The sequence below is a fragment of the Macaca fascicularis genome, chromosome 9 (assembly GCF_037993035.2).
Source record: "Macaca fascicularis isolate 582-1 chromosome 9, T2T-MFA8v1.1".
Classification (NCBI taxonomy): Eukaryota; Metazoa; Chordata; class Mammalia; order Primates; family Cercopithecidae; genus Macaca; species Macaca fascicularis.
In genome coordinates this window covers 56,855,391-56,876,977 of record NC_088383.1, presented here as the reverse complement: position 1 = coordinate 56,876,977, position 21,587 = coordinate 56,855,391, and the positions used below count along the sequence as shown (strand labels likewise).

General features: G+C 50.3%; 1 protein-coding gene across 3 annotated transcripts; it reads right to left on the bottom strand.

The window, feature by feature from the left end:
* Positions 1-3,083: 3,083 nt before the first annotated feature.
* On the bottom strand, positions 3,084-20,979 carry ZNF488 (zinc finger protein 488). Of its 3 annotated transcripts, none has more exons than XM_015456064.4 (3): positions 20,882-20,979; positions 17,331-17,513; positions 3,084-6,525 (listed from the first exon to the last, which is right to left on the bottom strand). In XM_015456064.4, exon 3 carries the CDS (start codon positions 6,363-6,365, stop codon positions 5,394-5,396), a length of 972 nt encoding a protein of 323 aa, XP_015311550.3. In that variant the 5' UTR covers positions 6,366-6,525; positions 17,331-17,513; positions 20,882-20,979; the 3' UTR covers positions 3,084-5,393. The 3 variants fall into 3 exon arrangements, with proteins under 3 accessions (XP_015311550.3, XP_015311551.3, XP_005565262.3); XM_015456065.4 differs by having other exon boundaries at positions 17,331-17,481; XM_005565205.5 differs by lacking the exon at positions 17,331-17,513.
* Positions 20,980-21,587: the final 608 nt, after the last annotated feature.

Sequence of the window (21,587 nt, the reverse complement as noted above, 5' to 3'; positions counted from 1 at the left end):
TCTTACCCAGGATTGTAAAATTAATATCTGCTGATGTGATATATTGTGGCAACATTTCATGCCAACTCTTAACTGGCATATAGAAGGTGACTGCCTAGTCCATTCGGGCTGCTATAACAAAACACCATAAACCGGATGACTTATTAACAACAGAAATTTATTGCTCACAGTTCTAGAGGCTCGGAAGTCCCAGATCAAGGTGCCAGCAGCTTTGGCGGTTGGTACCATCTTCCTAGTTGGGAGATGGCAACTTTAAGCTGCATTCTCACAAGGTGGAAGCAGGGAACTAAGTCTCTGCGGTTTATTTTTATTTTTTAGAAATAGGGTCTCACTATGTTGCCCAGGCTGGAATGCAGTGGCACAATCATAGCTCACTGGAGCCTTAAACTTCTGAGTTCAAGTAACTCCCCCACCCACCCCACCCATCTCAGCCTTCTACGAGTAGCTGGGACTATAGGCACACACACCACCTTATTCAGCTAATTCTTGTATTTTTTGTAGAGAGGGGTGTCTCACTATGTTGCCCAGGCTGGTCTCAAACTCCTGTCCTTGAGCAATCTTCCCATCTCAGCCCCCAAAGTGCTAGGATTACAGGCATGAGCCACTGTGCTCAGGCACTGGGGTTTCTTTCTTTCTTTTTTCTTTTTTTCCAAGATGGAGTCTTCCTCTGTCACCCAGGCTGGAGTGCAGCGGTGCAATCTTGGCTCACTACAACCTCCACTTCCCGGGTTCAAGCAATTCTTCTGCCTTAGGCTCCCAAGTAGCTAGGATTACAGGTGCCCACCACCACACCCAGCTAATTTTGTGTGTGTGTGTGTGTGTGTGTGTGTGTATTTTTAGTAGAGACGGAGTTTCACCATATTGGCCAGCCTGGTCTCGAACTCCTGACCTCATAATCTGCCCGCCTCGGCCTCCCAAAGTGCTGGGATTACAGGTGTGAGCCACTGCACCCAGCCTCTTTTGTAAGGGCACTAATTCCAACCTCCCAAAAGCCCCACCTCCTAATACCATTACCTCGGGGGTTAGGACTTTAAATAAATTTTGGGAGACACAAACATTCAGACCATAGAAGTGGTAGAGAGAGCTTGGGCAAAACCATGATTTACCATGTCTACTCTCCAGTAGATACAGGAGGGCAGAAATGAAGAAGGGCTAAGAGAGAATTTGACTCCCAGACTCTGGGAACCCAGCCTGGTGATAATTAGGGACCACAATATTAACAAGCTGTAAACCCATCGCTTCCACAAATCACTTTTGAGTTTGTCCATTTAAATGGCTGTGAGCAATTTGGATCTACATCCATTTTTACCAAAATTAACTCCAAGTTAAAAATCAGAGTTGGGGGAAGATAGTGTGCTGTTTTCTATAGCTTCAAGTTTTCCTAAATGCCTATCCTGCTTGGGAATGGTATAACTGGTCGAGGTTAGTAATAATTGCATGTGAGGCCGTTCTATTCACGTGCAATGTAAACCGTCGCTTGGTGTAGCTGAGGTTCCTCACAGATTGTGGATGGGGCAAGGTCCAGACCTCTCAGTGGTTCTGACCTTGGCCTCACCACCACTTGCCCTGCAACACTGAGCACATCAGCTCATGTCTGTGGACCTCAGAGTCCAATGTTGTACAGGGAGGGGGTGGTCTAGAAATCTAAAGTCCCTTCAGTTCTAAGTGTCTGCATGTCTTGGCATATTTCTGTCTTTCAAAGAGATTTCACAGAAATTACAAACCAATCAATTAAGCCAGAGAAGGACAATTGTGCACAGCGTTTGATAGATCCTAAAACCCTCCCGAGAAGCTGATTTGAGATGTGGCAAGTGCCAGGCCAGAACCAGGCATCTCATTCATTCATTCATTCAACAAATGTCTGTTGAACACCTACTATGTGCCTACATTATCTAGATGCCAGCAATGCTGCAGGTAAAAAACAAAACCCACCAAAAATCCCTCACAGAGCTTACATTCTAGTGATAGGGGACACGGTAAGCAAGATAAATCAGTGAAAGAGTTAGTATGCAAGATAGTGAAAGTGCTGGAGAGAAGGGCGATAGGAAAGTGTGTGTGTTTACAAGTAGCGAGTATGAGTTGGAATTTGAGACAGGGAGCCTACACCCGCTGCTGTCCCAGTTCCTGAACCATCCACAATGCCACATGACCACACTGGACTGGGCAGACAGGTAGCAGGCTGAAAAGGACATGAAAAAGCTCAATCTGGGGTCCTGGAGTCTTATTCTTGCACTGATGCTCCTGAGCCCATGGCCTTAGGAACGTCCTTGACCTCTTGGAGTTTAATGTCATCTGCAGTAGGTGGGAATTATTAATAACAATCTGCCTCCCGGCTGCTGTGTGTCAAGTGCATAGTGTGGGGCCTCATGCCGAGACCTTGAGTTGCCCTTTCCTGCCTCACCCAAGACAGCACACAGGGAGGCTCCCGTAGCTTCAGCTGCCTTCTGTGCTCAGCCTCTCTGTGTGTAAATGACACCCCCACACAGCACCTAAAGGGGCCGGCAAGGCTGAACTTTCCTTGTCTTGTCTTAGTGAGCAAGGGACCTCCCAGTGTCCCTATGGGAATGCGGATGCTTTATTGGCATCTGTAGGGAGCACCCTTCCCTCTTCTAGATGTGGAAGACAACGAGCTCAGGGGGTCCAGGCTCCCTCCTCCAGGCCACACTCCCCACTGCAGCTGGAGAGCACCCCCAAAGTGCCTCTCCGAGCCAAGTCCTCAGTCCCCTCGGTCCAAACTGCTCTCCTGTGAGGCCCTCCTACCCTGCCCCGCCATCTCCTCCTCACACCCTGACACAATTGCAGACTCTGGACTGATCTTTCTCCTCAGCCACTGCTCCCCTGCCTGCATCACCAAATCACCAGCACATACTTGTCTTTGAGGCTCAGCTCAAAGTGCCCAGGATTGCTGAATAAATGAATGGAAATGGATCCACTCACTCAATCCCTTGCCAGGCCAGGGAGACAGCGTAGGTGAAGGAAGCTCAGTACACATGGAGGCTTCCAGCTACATGGCAGCCTCCTGCGACCCTCCACAGCCAAAGGAAGATTGCACACATATTCAGACCCAGCTTCTCACACAGAAATTATTTCCACAATATTTATTATGCACCAACAGTACGCCATGCCCTGTTCTGGGCACCAGGGACGCACAGTAAACAAACCAATCTCTACCCCTAAGGAGCTGACAGTGTGGCCGCAGCAAATCAACAAGACAACAAACAGAAAGATGGTTGCAGATGGTGAGACATGCTGTGAAGGAAGCAACAGGGTGATGCGGCTGGGAGTGACAGAGGCTGCAGGGCTGCTTTACAGGGAATCTGGGAGACTTCTCTAAGGAGCTGACCTGTGAGAAGAAGCCCTGTGGAACCACAGCAGGAGCGGCACCACGAAGAGCTAGAGAGAAAATGCTGAATGAAGCCCAGGCTTGAGAAACGGCATGAGAGCTGCGGTCAGAACACGGGAGCAGACAGCAGAACAGCAGCGAGGTGGTATAGCGGGGTGCCCTCTGCCCACTGCCACCTGTGGGCCTCATAAGGGCAAGCTCAGCCCATGAAGGTAGCAGGCATAGCTTCAGGGGAGTGTCAGAAACACTGGAAGTGTTATAGCATCATCTGCAATTGACTCATTGTAGAAATGGAAAGGAAATAGCTCTTGCCTCCCAGGGCTATGATAGGACTCACTGTAACATCTGTATTCTTCCAGTGCTTATGCTATTGCGTGGCACACAGGGACGTGAAATGAGTGTTTGCAATTAACAACAGGCAAGGACTTGTTTGTGAAGCAGCTGGCAGGTCCTGCTGGGGCCTGCTGGGTCCTTAGGCCTGTAAGTGTGAAGGGCAGCCACAGGGTTGGAGGCATCATCTGAGTTACACGTTCAGAAGATGATCTGGTTGTGTGCATGTGGGCAATGGATGGGTGCATGGCGAGAGGCAGGAATGGAGGCAGCAAGGACATCAGAGCAGCCAGATGGGAGTGCTGCTGCCTGGAAGGGTGGACAGAGGAGAGCAAGAGAAGAGGTGCAGTCTGGGAGGCTGGCTGAGATCCCCACCTGCTCACCCTGGCTTATTCCCAGCCACAAGCCTGAGCTCTGTGCTGGGGGGCTGGAAACTGCACATCCAAAGAACAGTATCTGACAGTGAGGTGGAAACCAGTGCAAAAACGACACTGGCTTGGAAACTCCCCACAAAGGGCTTTCACGCAGACTGACCTGTGCAATGTCAAAGAGTACAGCCTGGGCTCCACACATCCTTAGGAACAAGGGCCGATGCGGGTACCTACAATAGCTACTGACTGAAATGCAGTAGATAATAAATGGTACCTAGAATGCTCCCCAGCTTCACAATCTGGAAGCCTAGTTTTTGCACATGTCCTATTCTTGGAAGGTAAAAGGGCATGTGTGTAGGTGGTGGGGAGGGGGTTCTATTTCCCTCTACTCATATACTCACAATGTAAAGAACTATGGACCAGGTGTTGGCTGGAATTACCTATTCCAATTCTTCACCCTCCTGTGGAGGGGATGGATGCTCACTCCCGTGTCACAGCTTCATCAAGGGCAGCCTACGCTTTTCCACTCCTCAGTATTGGGCCTGGTTCTGCCACTTGTATGGGCTGAGAGGATGTTGGCAATGCAAACCAAGCAGAGGCTTCAAGTGTGCTTGTTAGACTCACCCTCTTGTGTTCTTGGCATAACCACGAAAGAAGCATGCCCGCTCTGGGTAGCCCACCAGCCGAAGAAGAAAACGAACATGACTTGATCAAATCTGAGACTTGCTGCCAAGCCCAGCCAAGCTCAGCTTAACCTGAGCCAACCCACAGACTCATGACTGAGACAGATGCTTTAGCTTGTATGCCATGGAGATCTTGTTAATGACAATAGCTGACTAGTACAGACATCATCACAAACCTCGTTGACTCAGTGCTCAGGGTCTGCAGGCAGAATGCTGGCCACTTTCCGCACGCCTTTCATGTGACCTGAATGCCAGCCTGACACACAGTGTTATCATCTCCACTTCACAGACGAGAAAATGGGGACTCAGCAGGTTAAAGCTCTTTGTCCGGGGTCACAGCTGGTATGTGAAAGAGCCCAGATTTGAATCCAGGCTTGGGTGCCTCCAAAGCCCATGATGTGTGCCAGGAGTCGCCCCCGCTTCTGTGCTTGTTAGGGCCTTTACCCTGGATTTGCAAAGCCCATCACTTTATTTCAGGACTTCATTTCCCTCAAAACACATCATGTAGGTGTGGCTTTTTCAAATTATGCCTGAGCTGTTTATCTATGAATGTCAAAGGTGGCAGCTCTGCAAAGGACCATGACATCCCCCTCAAGGCAGGCCCAGGGAGGCCCCTTCTGCCAAAGGCTGGCTGCCGCACCCAGCAGGTCACTCTGCGCCCACCTGCTAGCTGTGAGAAGTCATGTGCCGGGAGAGGTGGTGGCGCTCCCGGAAGTGCTCCTGGCACACAGGGCAGGCGAGGGTCTCTTCTCTCTGCTTCTGAGAATGTGTATCAGGCCCTGCATGCTCCTTTTTGTGGTGGGACCGCATGTGGAAGACCAGGTCGGACGTCAGGCGGAAGGACAGGTTGCACTTTGCACACCAGTTCTGGGTAGACAAGCCCAGGGAGGTGAGGGTGGGTGGCAGGAGGGCCCAGGAAGTGGTGGAGGATGACGAGGGTGGGGACACCTGGGCCTGGGTGTGCTCCAGCCACAGTGTGGGGGCACCCAGGAAAGTGCTGCAGAGTGGAGCATTCTGTGGCAATGCTTGCGAGTTCCAGAAATCACCAACCAAAAGCTTGGGAGTTGAAAGTCGACCCCAACAAGCGAGGTCTGCGGTGTTGAGGAGTCCAGACAGCTCCCCCAGGGTGTCTGCACATTCCCCTGCAGGGAAGACTGAGGTTGGCCCAGGCCTCTCTGCTGGTCGCTTGGTTGGTTTGCTAAAGGCGCTTCTCTGCTCACCTCGTGCTCTGCTGGGCCACACAGAGAAGACTTTGCTGCCGGCTGGGCCTCTGGGGACGTCCTGGGTCAGCTGCAGGACGCCAGGCTGGCCTGTGGGGTCATCGTGCTCCCTCTCCCGGGCCTGAGGATCCACCTGCCAGTCCTTCATCCTCGGCAGCTCCGTGAAGGCGCTCTGACTCTGCTCCCCACGCGCCTTCAGGGGCAGTGGCTTGCCAGGCAGGGGCTTGCCTGGGGCTGCCAACAGTGCCAGCTCCACACTGCCCACATCCCGGCCTGCCCTGCCCACAGCAGCCTCGGGGCCCAGGCGGTTTGTCTTCTCCAGCAGCACTGGCTTGCAGCCCCGGCCCAGTTCAGGTTCGCTAAGTCGCCATCTGTTTTCAGCCGATGGGCTCAACGGGACTCCCTTCCCAGCTGCCATGGTGATCACCAGGGCCGGGGCCACAGGATAAGCAAGGTGGCCACTCTGGCAGCCATCAGTCTTTGCGGGTTTGGGGTTCTGGAGGGCTTGGCCCAGCAAGGAGCCATGAGATGTGGAAGCTCCCTGTGACACTGGGCTGGACACACTCGGCCACAGGGCCCTGCAGAGAGAGGAAGTGACAGGCAGTGAGATGGGCATCCATCACTCAGGCACAGTGCATCATGAGCTGGCATCAGACAGGACCCTGATGCTCAGGCCTCCTCCGTGGTCTGTGGGATGGGTGTGCTGACCACACCACCTCTGAGGAGACAAGGAGCATGGATGGCACCGTCCTCCAGGGCCCACCTCCCTGAGGCAGAGTGGGGACAGGGGTCTCTGCTGAAAATGCCCAAGGGCAGCGGCCCCTATAGCTCAGCAGAGAGAAATGTAGGATTCCCCTGTCAGAAGTGGTTCCTGGGGACTAACCAGCATGAAATGGACAGTCTGGAGGTGAATGGAAAGAGCCTGCTCTGGGGACTGCGTTAGGGCCTTAGGGGTCCTCCAGAAGTTTCTGGGTCATCTGTCAGCAAGTAGACTCCATCATGAGGAAGCCACGTGCCCTCAGCCCCTGCTCCATGCTCAAGCTCCCTCTGGCCCTGGCTGAGTGTTGAGGGCACAGGGAGGCTGCAGCATTAGGGCCGATGTGTTGGAGGATCATGGACTTCATGGTCTTTGCTCCTCACGCAGCCCTCTCTGTCCTGACCCTAATGTCAACCCATTGCTCCTCGGGTTACCAGACCTGCCTCCGGGCCTGGCGGCCCCTTTGTCCACATCACATTCCCTGTCAGCTTCTGTATGGTCTCCGATTTTCTCAGAGCCATGCTTCTTGTGAGAGTCATGTGTCCCCACTCTTCCCCCAACTCCCAAGTACATGTGGACGGCTTTATTCCCACCATACCTGTGAACTCATTCCAAAATGCACCTCAGGCACAGCCTCCCCTAGAGGCTTCCCCAGTGCTCTCAGACACAGATACCACTCCCTCCTCCATGCCACCACTGTCCTGGGCACCAAAGGCCTGCATGCACCACGTGCAACATTGTATTTACTTGTTTGTGGTCTGCTAGAAGGCAAACTCTAAGAACCCAAATATGTCAATTCACCTTCACATCTGCAGTACTTAATCATGCATGCAACAGGACAGGAGCTCAGGAAGCCTTTGCTGAATGAATGAGTGAATGAATGACAGGACAGCAACTGTTAGAAAGAAGTCAACTTTGTCCTCCCAAAGAGTGTGGCCTATGACCTGCTCCTGCACAGAGAGGAGAATGTGAGCCCTCCATATTCCCACAGGGCCAAGGGAGGAGACATCCGCATGGTGAGAAGGGCGACGGGCCGACTGCAGCCTGCCTCCTAGCTTCTCCACCTCCTGCTCCTACCCTGTGCTCCCTGCCAGGCACTTGGCCCTGCCCAGTCCACGGCTCAGGCGCAAGTGGGGAAACCACTAGCTGTGGCTGAAGGATGTGCTTTGCTTTCCAACTCTGAAGTAAGATCAAACTATGAAGTCCCACCAAGGGCATCCAGCCTCTTCCCATTTCCTTATCTCCCCTTGACCCTAGTTCCAACCCCAGTGAGAATCCGCCCAGTTTTTCCTTAGGGAATAGCCCACCAGCCTGTATTCTCAGAGTTCTCTGAGAATACAGCTGATTGGCCTGTGGGCGTCAACAGTCACCTTAAGGGTGGGGGTCACACAAGGGCCTGGAACTCCAAAAGTACCTTCCCTCAGGCGCTGGACTAACAACAGTCTGACCATGGCTAGGAGAGGCAGGCTGAGGGGTCAGATCTGCCTAACAGGAGAAGGAAATGAAGTATGGTTTATAGTAGTGAAAGCAACAAGCAAATAAACGCTAACTCCAGAGACATGGTTAACAAAGCAGGATGCATACGCAATGCGAAGCACTGTGCAGCCTTGGACAGTGAGGCTCGCTATGCTTATGATCAAATGCTGATCATGGTTTATAGTGGTGGTTTATAGTGGTGAAAGCAACAAGCAAGTAAATGAGTAACTCCAGAGACATGGTGAACAAAGCAGGATGCATATGCAAAACGAAGCACCATGCAGCCTTGGACAGTGATGCTCACTATGCTTATGATCAAATGCTGAGGAGGCAAAAGGACAAAAAGATTATAGATTTGGTGTTACCTATTCTATGCACACACACACAAAATGCATACACCAAAGGAAAAACCCCAGGAGGAAACAGAGAAAACGACCACCAGGTCATTTGTTCATTGATTCCCTCTTCCGTTCATTCCGCAAGCATTCGCTGAGAGCACCCAGCATGCAGGTCCTGTGCGAGGTGCGGTAGTGACAGTGGTGATAAGGCAGTCCTGAGTTCAGCTGTACAGAATACAGGGACCTGCACATGTGCCAGTGTTGCAAACAGGCAATGGTGGCATCTAAACTGAGCTCTGAGGACCCAGAAGGGGCTGCCCAGGGTTCACAAGAAGCTTGCATGGGGCCTGCGGTGTGGAGAACCTGAGGGCTCTCTGGGGAACTGAGCCTAACACAGTTCTGCAGTGGGAGAGTGCTCAGGGAGGGGCAGGATCCAGAAGCCAAAATAAAATGGACCTGACTGTTTTTAGAAAGAAATGATTCATGTTTTAAGTGTGGCTATGAAGACTATGCAATAGTATGGGAAAAAACATTTAGAATACAATGTTAGTGTCAGATATAAACATGTTGTAAAACAAAACAGGAAAAAAGCCTATCTACCAAATAAACAGAAACATGAAAGAAAACATACCAAAGCAATACGTATGTGAAAAATAATTTATACTATGTACGTACACTATATAACATATAGTATACATAGAATGTATACATAATACACCATATAATATGCTATATATGTAATATGCTATATACTATGATGATGCTAGTATTGGAATTTGGGGGAGTTTTTTCTTAACTTTCCAATATTTTCAAACTAGTCTTATTTTAGCATTTTGTTTTGTTCTGCAGTCAACTGTTTTAAAGGGGGCAGTGCCCTTTTCTGCTTGGTTGGGGTCAGAATTCTGTAAGGGATTTTCACAGCCCAGTGGAGCTGAAGGCTCTGTGACTTCAGAGATGCTACTTTCGTAACTGCTCCAGGAAATAATTCGGAGGTGAATTCCCCCTGCTGTCTACTCTCCCTTGGAAAAGAGGAGTCCTAGGCCCCACACTGGAGTGCTCTGGCTGGAGTCTCCTGGGAGCGGAGGGGCCTGCCCAGCGGGCGGGCTATTTCTCATAGGGGCTTCACAGTCTGTTTCACGCCGCCTAGAGAGACCTCACCTCTGCCAAGCCTGGAACTGAGCATTCCCTGGGCCACAGGAACAAAAGGAGAGCTTCGGAAGAAGGGTGCCTGGGCACTCAGATCAGATCAGATCAGCTTTTAGGCAAAGTGCATTTCATTTTCTGTTCATTCGCTCAGTAAACATGCACAAAGCACCTAGTATGTGCCAGGCTCCAGACTACATAAGACTGGTGACTCTCAAAACTGAATTCTAAGTAGTTGGAAACGGCTGGAGAGTAGGGTGAGTGTGCAGTGTGGCCTGCGGCGTGGCCTGGAGGATGCATGTGGAATTCAGAGCAGGAAGGTCCCCCGTGGAGGCCCAGAGAAAACTTCAGGGCTGGACGCAGTCCTGAAATAGCAGCCCTGGCCTTGCCCGTGCTTGAATGCAGGAAGAGAACCTAAAATGTGGAGACAAAGAGTAACTGGCCGAGAACAGAGCCAGTGACGCTCAGGGGAGGGACACTCTCCTCTTGGCCCTCCCCACCCACCCCTGCCGTGCACTGGCCTGTCTCCAGTAATATGTGGCAAGGTCTTTGCTGGAAGCTCAAGCCTCCTCTGTTTTCTGAGCATGGAGAAGACAGACCAGTGTGAAGCATAGGTCAAGGAAAAAAATAAAGAGAAGGAGAAAACAGAGAAAATGCATAAAGATTCCCAGCTAAAAACCTTCTTCCATCTCTATCACTGCCCCAAATTTCTCCAGCGCTCTCTGTCATGAAAATTTCAGAAAGTGCATGACAAAACTTTGCAAATGAAGTCAGGGGTCACAGGCAGGGGAAAGTACTGGTTTCAGACTAGGCCAGATAAAGAAAAATATCAAAGACATCAGCAGAGCACCGACCTCGCCCACGGGACGCCTGCTGCAGTGAGCTGCCACACGCCTGGCCCAAGAGGTGGACACACTCCCCTGGCAGCCACCATCTGGGCGTTCTACCTCATGTGTGTCCAAGGCTCTTGATGGGTGGGAGGGATGGGCAGAGGCTGCTTCATTCCCCACTGGAATCAGGCACCTCCTGCCAGGTGTTGACACAGATGTGAGGAAGGAAAGAGGCCACACCTATGGCAGACTGAGCTCTGTGGCTTACTCCGCCTTGGCATGTCATGGAGCCACTGACCCCCATCACACCAGATTTTTCCAACCCCAGCAAGCATGCAGAACTCAGCCACCCTCAAGAAGTCTCAAAAATAAAGCCTGTATTGCTTGGCAAGTGAGAAATTAGGTCCATGCATATGGCAAAAGTTAGACACAGTGAGCTTTGCTGGTCTTTCCCTCTGTTTTCCTTCCTCGAGAACACTCTTAAAAGAACAATCAAAATAGCAATTAAACAAAAATGTCCCTGTTATCCTTCAGAGAGCACGATACCGTATTTGCTTTACTCTAATGACTATTGCATCTATTACCAAGCTTCAGACTATTAATAATACACAGGAATACCAAGAAGCAAAATAAAACAGAAAGGCACAAAAAGTAGAATGGGAAAGACGTGGGTTCGAATCTCACCTCCATGCACTTATTATGGAGCTTCAGCTGCGTAATGTAACTTCTCTGAATATTGGGCAATCGTGAAATGAGTGGGAAAATAATGCATTTAAACAGGATAATAATATCCAGAAGGAGGCTCCCACCTCGCCCGGCCCATGTCAGTGCCTCAGGAATGTTCATTTATTTCTTTGTGGTCAAGGGACAGGAACAAAATGAATGACATGGAGAAGTAAACAAAAGAATCAACGACTATATAGAGCCATGCTGCTGGGACACGGGACACCCTCTCCAAGCCTATGATGGAGACAGGCAAAGTCTTCCATAGACGGAACATCACTCTCCTAACTAAAATACTTGCATTCTCAAAGACACAAAATGTGCCACTTTCTTAACTGAATAAACGCAGGCAGCATGGTGAGGAAGGACGGCCCAGCAGGCCTTGCCCAGTATACCCTAAGAGAACACCAAACATTCCGCTCTTAGGTGTTCCACCCACCTACACTGTTTTATTCCCACGCCTTCACCAGATGTTGAAACGTGCTGCCAAATCAAACCTAGACATAAGACAAACCAAAATAACAAGGAAAGCTTGCTGGTTAAGACTGAGAAACAGCGTGGGGTGGGCAAAAGTTAAGACACTCGGGTATGAGTCTCAGCTTCAGTGTTTCGAGAGGGCCTTGGACAGGTCCCTGTCCTTCAAAGACCTTGCTCAGCTGCAAAATGAGGAGGCTGGACCAGGTGGCCTCTATGGTCCTAAATACCATAAGGCGCCAAGTGATATGTTTATGTGGCATTATGATGCATCTCTTGTGATCAATCTGGTTTTTTAGACATTATTTTGACAAGCTAAAGGGTAAAAAATGCAGATCTAATAATCAACTGTGCAATAGCCTGATACTTCTGTCAGCCATAGCCATACCCAGACTAAGCTGCTCTTCTAACATTCATGAATATTCAAACACAAACAGGACTGCGGACTCCTTCTAAAAGAGGTGGATTAATAGGTCCCAGGAGCAGATCCCTGGTTACCTTGACACTCCACAGTGATTTCTCACATCCCTTAGGTTCCAGCAATCAGGGCTTCCTAGCTGCAGACAGCGACTTCTACCCAGGTAGTTTAAACAGAAAGGAACTTATTAAAGGGTATCATGCAGCTCATTAAATCTCTGTGAGAGACACAGACCAAGTTTGGGTGCTCTCCAAGGGTCAGGATAGCCAGAGAAAAAAGCCTAACCATGCCCTGGCACTGTCTAGTAGAAACTCTGCTGGTATCAGCACCTATCACAAGGGATCAAACTCCTACAAACTCCACCACAGCCACCCCACAAGACCAGATGTCTCTGCCACTGTGAATGACAGACATCACCTGCCTGCCAAAGACTTCAGCTCATGGGACTCGACTGCACATCCAGGGCTGGGTGATGTACCTGGCTGCTTGTGGGGATCTATGCCAAAGGCCTGCATCCTGGATGCAAAGGAGTCTGGGAAACATGGATTCAGCTTCCCAACCTCTGCAGTGCAGGAAAACCAAGTGAGATGGGGTTAGAAATGGTTGTTGATTGAACCAATGACAGGATCTGTTACTGTGGCACTTAATAAAGCTCACCCCCTGAGGAAACTGAGAGGACACAGTCATGCAACTCTGTCTGAAGATTTTCCTCTCTGCCTGCAACTTGATTTTCTTGGCATGTGGCCAGTGGTGTGCTGGAGCCAGCTCACATTGGCTTGTGAGATGATCAGGAATGTTTTGAGTTAGCTGTTTCAACTCAGACATTATTCAAAACTAAATTATACAAACTTACAGTCATAGAAATTGTATTAAAAACACAAGTAATACATAGTCAGAACCCACCACTTCCTAGGCATTCTACTACACATTCCGGTTGCCTACGCTGTGGACGCCGCTCTGCCTGCCAGTGCGGGAGCTTGCCACTGTCCACTCCTCGTCACACCACATCCAGGGATATCGTGAGTGGCCATAAATCAGGAAATCAGTCAGAATGGGATCATTTATGGAAATGCTATAAATCAAGGCTTGATTTCTTGTTTTGTTCAGTGTCTGGACTTAAGAAAGTAATGGGAAAAAAATTGTCAATAATGCAGATTAAACTGAAATTGTTGTCTTGTCGATAGCTGTTATATTGTGAATAGCTCACAAAAAGCTGAGGGACTGTTCTTCTAGTATTCTGAAACTATTATGTGATTTACGAAAGAAGTTATTTAGATCACTGACAAACAAGTGAAGTTCTGACATATGTTCATTGTTCCACTTTCATCTTACACTTTATTGTACATGAAAATATCACCCAAAATTCATGTTGGAGCTACATGCTGAGAACCAGTTGTTAAACACTTACCAGCACACCACAGCGTGTACCCCATATACTTTCTAATTCTGGGCACCAGAATAATGAGAGGCCCTCCTGGAAGAGGCAGGAGGCCTCCAAAGGGCAGACAGATACAAAGAAAAGAGAGAGCAGAGAGAACGGCACACACCAATGCCAGGCATTGACAAGAGTGGGTTAGACGTAAATCGAGAGTGTGAGGACTGTTTACGGGTAAGACCACATGGTCTAGCCACAGGGAGCCAGACCATATCTCTTAGGGGAGACAGTCATTCATTTATTCTGTTAGTTCGTGGGGAAGAGACAGCCTGTGTCTGATCTATCTCTGCAGCCCCCACAGGCCATCTCAGGAAGAGTGGGGTGGACTGCAGGGTCCCCCTTTGCCCAGGTTTTTAAACCAGCTGTCAGGAAAGGAGGAATACACAATCTCTATGACAAGAACAGTCAGATGGCTTGGTTCTGTTTTATGCTACTCAGCATCCTTCCTAACCAAACCCAGTTTCAGTTTGAGAAGCTGCTTATGTGTGCCTGGTACTGGAACTCTCTGAATAGCTCAATCCTGGTCTTTTTTGAGCTTATTTCTCCAGTTCTCCCTCTGACACTGTGATCTACTTGCCACCATAACCTTCTAATTAATTCCTTCTTGACAAAGTTGGCCAGAGTCCGTCGCTGTGGTTTGCATCCAAAGAATCCTGATTGCTATGAATGTGACAACTCACCTCAGCTTGGAGCGCTATGCCTCCAGGACTCTCTCACGGAACACACACACACACACACACACACACACACACACACACACACACACACCACATACGGCTGCCACCCAGAGGCGCTGGCTCAGCCCTGCCCCTGCACCTGTCAGCATCTAGCAGCAGCTGCCACATTCACAGAGCACACAGGGCTTCCGCCTGCCAGCTCTGACTTAATTCGACTGTGCTTGCACCCTGGTTGAGGGCAGTTTTCCTTCCTTGCTAGTTGCCATACTCATTTTCTCTCCTGACCCTCAGGAGTGCCAGGCCACTTCGGGCACCTGGGGACAGGGGCTCTGCAGGCATAGGTGCACAGAAGGACAAATGTTGGAGCAATGCACATGCAGGTTTGGCAGGATGGGTCTGGCTGTGCCTGGCCCCCACCCACACACTAGGGGGCAGTCACCTGACCACCTGGCCCTGCCCCTAGAGACAGCATGTGTAACCTCATCTCCACTCACCAGAAGTGCTCACTCTTGGTTCTCCCCACACATGAATCCACTCGCTTCTCCTCTGCTCCCCTGTCAGAGGCTTGTGAACTGTCTGCCTGTGCCAAACTGGACACCGATGGGTGGACCAGCTTTCAGCCTCACCCTGGAAGTGCCCATGGTGTGGAAGGGAAGACATGCAGTGACCACATGTGAAGGTGCCACCCATGGGGAAGTGGCATCAGCCAGCTGGGATGCCTTCATCCCATCCCTACCCACCCTCACCAGCCCCACCCTCAAGTTCTGGAAACCAGAACTCAAGTTCTTCCAAGTGCCCCCATCGCTGGTGAGTGGTACTGGCAAAGCCAGACCCCACTCAGCATTCCAGAATTTTCATCCTTAGAAAATATTTATCCCAGGGTTCAAGGAGAATCTAGGAGTGGATGAGAGCCTTATTCAATGGGGCCTCCATGGCTTGCTATGCATAAATATAACCTGGGCCAAATCAGCTTCTTCCTCTCCCTGCTTCCTGCCCACCCATGAAAGGATGTACCCGTGTCCAGTCACTTCCTGCAGGAGCTCTCAAGGAGATGAGACAGAGAGGCCAACCCTCTCACAGAGTGAAAGCACAGGATAAATCAGAGAGAAAGCAAGAAAAGTGAACACAAAACCTCAGCGTGCCCTTTTGTCACAAGCTTTTGCCCAGCTCCTGTGGAACATCGCCGCCCCGCCTTGCCCTGCAAACCACCCTGTGTGACTTCTGGAAGTCCAGGTCCTTTGTCGCATGGAGAGGATGCAAACCACACGCTGCAGCAGGCTCTGCACCACTCCTGATGCCCTTTTTGAGTGGATTCCTCAGAGGTGGTGCCTGACGTCAGAGATTAATGTCAGCCAGTGTCTCCCAAAGAGGCAGAGGCAGAAACATCACTCCTCTCTGTGACCCCGAGCAAAGCGCTCAACCTCTCTGAGCCTCAGGTTTCCATCTGTAAAATGGGCTCGGGCTAAGCTGTCTCTCCAGTCCATCCCAGACCTTCCCATGTATGACTAATGGCATGAAGCCAATCTCCTTTACAGCAGGATGGAACATTTGCCATCAGGATGCTTCAGGGTATGAGAACAGGAGTCACCATTTATCGGCTACGTAAGTGTCGACATGACAAACGATAGTATTAATAAATGAAATAAGGCACCTTGTTCATTTTATTTTCATAAAAACCATATGAGGGAAGCTACGTGTCTCAGTTCAGGTGCACTTATCTCCAATCTGCCAAATGCCATCCTGATAAACTCAGGGCAGCATCTCAGCTTTTAGAGACCATTGTGGATCTGGACACCGCCAACTGCTGAATTAAATATCCCACCCAGCTTCATAATCCATCAATGTTAACATCCAGATCTTAATAAGAAGGAGCAGGAGGATGGAGAAAATGAGGAGATGAAACTGGGAACTATCCGGGGACCTTTCATCCCACCCGGGACCCGTGAGGGTCACTGCTGTCACTGCATCAGCACCGCATGGAGTAAGGTCAGAGAGGCCAGGGCACAGGATGTCCTCCAGAACCCCGACAGAACAAGGGCCAGACTGAAGACCTGCAAGGTGGAAAATGACATGAGTCTGGCATGACTTGTCCCCAGGGAGCCCCTGCCAGCTCCTCATGCCCGTCTCTCCTTTGCCTACAGACTCACAGCCTTTTTCTTACTCTATGATCTTTCCCAGGGCCAACATCAGATTTGAGTCTCATCCACCTCCAGGCTTCAACTTCAACACCTCTCAGACAGCACCTCAGATGAGGGAATACCATTCCAGGTCACACCATGCCCTGGCCAGGGCGTTCTCTGGGTCAGGGCCCTGAGGCACACCCACAGCAGCCCAGAGCTGCCAGGCTCCTGCTTTCCTCCAGGGACCCGCCTGCACCCTTTGCACCTGCAGATCCTCCTCTGTCCAGACCACTGTGGGCACAGTGCAGCTGCACCTTCCTCCCCTTCACAGACACCAGCTGCCCTAGACGGCGATGGATCTATGAAGCCCTATTCTCCTGGCTCTGAACATGATATGAAAAGATGCTTTGTGGTCGTCAGCTCTCCTCAGTAGGCTCAGTTCACACCCGGGCTCTCGCCCCCTGACACTCTTTACTGGCCCTTGTCACTCTGTCATTGTGAGTGTCCTGGGAAGGGCTCCTCTTGTCCTCCTTGGCTCTTGTCCCTCTGACCTCAGCAAGACATCTTTCTGAGCCACACAGATGTCTCTCATGGCCACCCCATGTCTTTCCTACTTGAAAAAAAGCAGATTTCATTCCAGGACTAACCCACCACTTTCAGAGCCCTCAGATCACGTGAATCACGGAAATCAAGTGATGATCTTTGAAACTTTCTGAAACTGAGCTCCCCAATTTCTACAGGGGATCTAACCATGCCTGGCCTTCCCCACCAACACAGAGCACATCTCCCCAAGGCTCCCAACCCAGCTGGGCCATCAACCAGGATCCCCTATTGCCCAACTCAGCAGGTGCTGCATCCTGGGAGATGAAGCCTCACATACCCCACGGTGTTAAGAGCTTGTGGTTCTCAGTTTATCACCCATCCTCTGGACCCTGACCGCACACTGATCATTCACTCATCTAGGAACCACTGGCCACATTCTCCCACATTACCTGTCTATACCTTAACCAGGTTGTCTCAGGTAACCTTGGAGTCTTCCATCCACATAGATGTTAAGTGCACGGGCTCCAGGGTCAGCTCTGCTCTCTCCAACCTGTGACCTTGGGCAAGGTGTGGGTCCTCTCCAGGCCTCTGTTTTCTGATCTATAAAGAGGGTGACCTTGGTGTTTTCTTCACTGGGTTGTTGGAAAGATTAGAAGAATGAATATAGAGAAAGTGCTAAGAAACCTGTCTCCGTAAACATTAGGGGTATCACTTCTTATCACAGAGTGCAAAGGGATAGAGTCCATCCTATGGCGGCCTTCCCATTACTCCTGAGCTCTCAGGGACCAGCGCACAACAGTGTTTAATGAATGACCACACAGCCTGGGCATTTTTCTCCTTCCCACTACACCTACAGAAGAAAGAACTCTTGGCAAACAGCTGGATAACCTCTTTTTCCTGAGATGTCTGAAGTCACTCCCTGACCCAAGCCAACTAGCCAGCCTCAAGTTGTTCTGAGCTGCAGGTCAGGCACCAGATCTTGTTCAGAGACACCATGTACCCCCAACTCCCCCATGCAGTGCTTTGCTGCATCTGCCTTTCTCTTCAGCTAAAACACACAACAGCAGAAAATGCCTCCTGTCTTCCATCCTTCGGTGTCCCTAGTCTCTGGAGAAGCTCCAGACCCTTTTGGAAGATTCCAGAGGACAATCATCTATGGGTCTTTTCTGCATTTGGATTGTGAGGTCCTGGGGTTTCCTAAGAAAGGGAATACACCTGTTTCCAGGAATTCTCCTGGCTCTGGCGCACTGAAGAAATTAAACACGGAAGGTGATCCAGGCTTTCCCAGAGGCTGACTGGTGGCACTGGGGAGATGAGCAATTCCTGGTCAGCCCCTACAAGCTCTGTGGCCAGCTATGCCTGGACCCCTCTAGCAGCAATGCCTGCTGCATTCCAGGAAAGCTAAGTGCAGGAGACTGCGGACACAGCCAGTACCCATGGAAGCAGGGAGAGTGGCCCTAGTGCAACATAACTTGGCCATGTGGACCCTCATAGGGGTGGATGCAATCTCATCACCCACTCAGATACCTGAGACTGTGCAGAAGCAGGGCCAGTGAAAGCAGAGGGCAAATCCAGTGCTTCAATGGGGCCCTGCTGTGCAGATGGAGAGTCTACCATGGATATGACTGAGGATGGCCAGGACACAGAACAGGGAGCAGTGTTCTGCCAAACAATGCCAATAGGCAATGGCTGGTGCTGTGTGGAGTGATATTTTAGATGTTACATGTGCTAGGGCTGCAGCAACATGGAAGTCACATAACGGGACTGAATTAGCCCTGGTCACTCAGGCTCCAGGGCACAACTTGTGTTCCAAATCAGCCCTGCTACTACCTGCCTGACCTCAGACAAATACTCTGGGTCTCCATCTCTTCATAAGTAAAACAAGAACAGTGATCTTCACTTCAGGCACTCACGGACGGGACTCAACAGGGCTCTGTACATGCCAGGCAGCAAGAGCACAAGGAACAGCAGCTCTTTTCCTAATACAACTAGAGAATAAAGGTGGAGCCTGAGACGGTGGTCCCAATTCCACTGGCAGCCTTCTGGAAAAAGTCCATGATTTTACCTCAGCTACTCCTTTTGACATTCCCAGGTTCCAACAATAGCATCATCTAAGGATAAAAAGACAATGATGTTCTTACAGAGACACTGACCACTAATGAGGAACGATCAGTTTAAAAATATTGAAATTCATCCTTTTTTAAAAAAAAAATTGGTGTGATTACATGTTTCAAACAAAAGTTGCCACTTCTTGGATACCCGAAAAGAAATCTGCCAAGCAAAGCAGACATGATGATTCTAAATCATTTGCAAAGTCTTTTACCCCTCCCCCGAGAATCCTCACATATTGGGGATCAGGGATTAGATATAAAAGGCAATTTAACTTTTTAAACCAGAAAAGAGCCTCACAAATCACAGTTCCACGCACATACCTATGAATTTGTCCAAAATATCTAGCACATGCAAATTCTTTCACTGAACACACTGCAATGTACCTTCATCATACTTAATTTCTGTTTAATTCTGTGTAATTTATCTATGGCCAAATTTCCATTTCTGTATCAATCAAAAGTAAATGAGTTGAATTTTCATTAAAGGTCATAATAAACTACAATATCATGTTAAATTATTTCCAAGAAGCAAAAGCTTCAAGCTTTATTGGTAATTAAGATCTTTACAAACAAACAAAGGCTCTTTTATAACTTAGTGCATATATATTATGTATTTGTGTGTGTTTGAACATATAAATATTATGTGTCATAAATATCATTAAAAATTAAATCACATATCTCTGATAAGATTACATTTTAACCAAGAAACAAAAAATTGCCTCGATATAGTTCTATTTTATCCCTCAAAAATGAATGAGGCTTGATTTTCTAGAGTTCGTCCTTTATACATCTATGACAATCTTTGACACTAACAGGAAATATTTTCCCCTTGGCCCTCCTATTTAATGTACATAAAATCATTAATTTCAAATGCCATAATTACTGCCATAAAATGCCTAACGTCTCCCTCAGGAGTAATTAAGTAAGTTCATTTCTGTACATCAGTGGCATTGGCAACTACATATTTTAGAAATTTACTGTTAATTTCTTATTTCCAGGGGCCCTCAGATGTTTCAGGTGCAAAGCTCTGGCCTCCCACTGTCTTCCCACAACCCTGCTCTGAATCCTGTCCCCTCCCTCCCCTGCACCTGGCATTGCATAACCTGCCCAGAAGGCAGGTGTGGGTGGGAACTTCCCTTAAATGCTTCTGCACGGCTTAGCTTCCTGCTGTGCTGTCTGTGTCTATTAGTAAAGGCAAAATGTCAAGGAAAGGATTCAATCAACCCCTTGCCTCTAAAACCAGGTATGTTCTTTCAGCTCATTCTAAAAACTCAGTATAATGTGATCATTTAGCATTGTTTTGTTTCCCAGGAAAGACAGTGAACAGGTTACACGTCCAGATCTTTGGATATAATCTGTTGGAGAAGGGATCTGGGGCTGATGCATGGTTCTTACCCTACTGCCCAGCGCAAGCCTGGGCTGAGAATAACAGAGCAATACACGATAAACCCCGGGAGGGGCAGAGGGAGGGACGAAAACAACTGCAGCCTGAAAGTCACCCTAGGAGGAAAAAAAAAATCATAGGCAGAATTCTTGGGTGCTGAAAAAACAGCGGGGAGAGGGGGAAGGTGAGGGAGAAGGATAAAGAAAGAGAGGAAAAGAGGGAGAGGGAGAGAGACTGACACGGAAGGAAATGAAAACAGGAAGACAATAAAGAAGAGATAGAGGAGAAAAAGTGAGAGAGGAGAAAGGGAACAGAAACGGGGATGAGAGTCGGAGACGACATGAGAGAGCTAGAGGAAGCTGGCGACATTGGGAAGGAAAGGACCCCACAGTCAAAGGCAGGACTCAACAACCCTGTCCTGGGGAAAGGCAGTGGAAGTGAGATGGACCCGGCCGCCCGCGCCCGCTCGCGGCTCTGTCCCTGCAGACAGGAGGGCGCGCCTCACCTGGGCTCTCTGGAGATGTGGAGCAAAAGGTGCTGGGGCAGCACAGCCTCCTCCCGGCCAAGAGCACAGCGCGTGGCTCTGAACTTGGCGCTGGAGCCCTGAGGGTGGCCAGGTCCCGCCCCAAACCCGCTCCCGCCTTCAGGGCGTGGCCTCGGCTTCGCCCATCCCCAGGGAAGCTCCAGCCTTCGGGGCGGGGCTTGTGGGTGGGCGACCCCGGCGGGGGAGGGCGCTGCTGGCCAAAGAACCCCCAACCCCGCGAGAAAACCCCCTTCTGATCCTCTGGGCTGCCCGGCCCTAACCCGGCTCAGCTCCCAGCTGGCTGGTCAGGGTCTGGAGCCAGCGCCTGCAGGAGGGCGAGGGCGTCCTTTGGAGGCGGCGCCTGCTCCCGCCGACCCCCTCTGGTCCTGGGCGCCAGACCTCGCGCTCCTGGGCCCGCGGGGCCTCGGCGAGGCGGACGGGGGCTGCGCGCGGCGCCTGCGGCTCCAGTCTGCGCCGAGGACCCCCGCGGCCTCCAGGCCCTCCTTCCCCGCGCAGCCTGGCGGCCCCTCGAGCGGCACCTCCCCCCGCCGAAATCGCCCAGCTCTCCCCGCCAACCCCCGGGAGCGCCCGCAGCCTCTGCTCCCCAGACCCCAGCTGTGACCACGCAGCGCTCTGCCAGGAAGGCGGGCTCCGCGACTCGGGCCGTGGTGGAAAATGACAGTTCAAG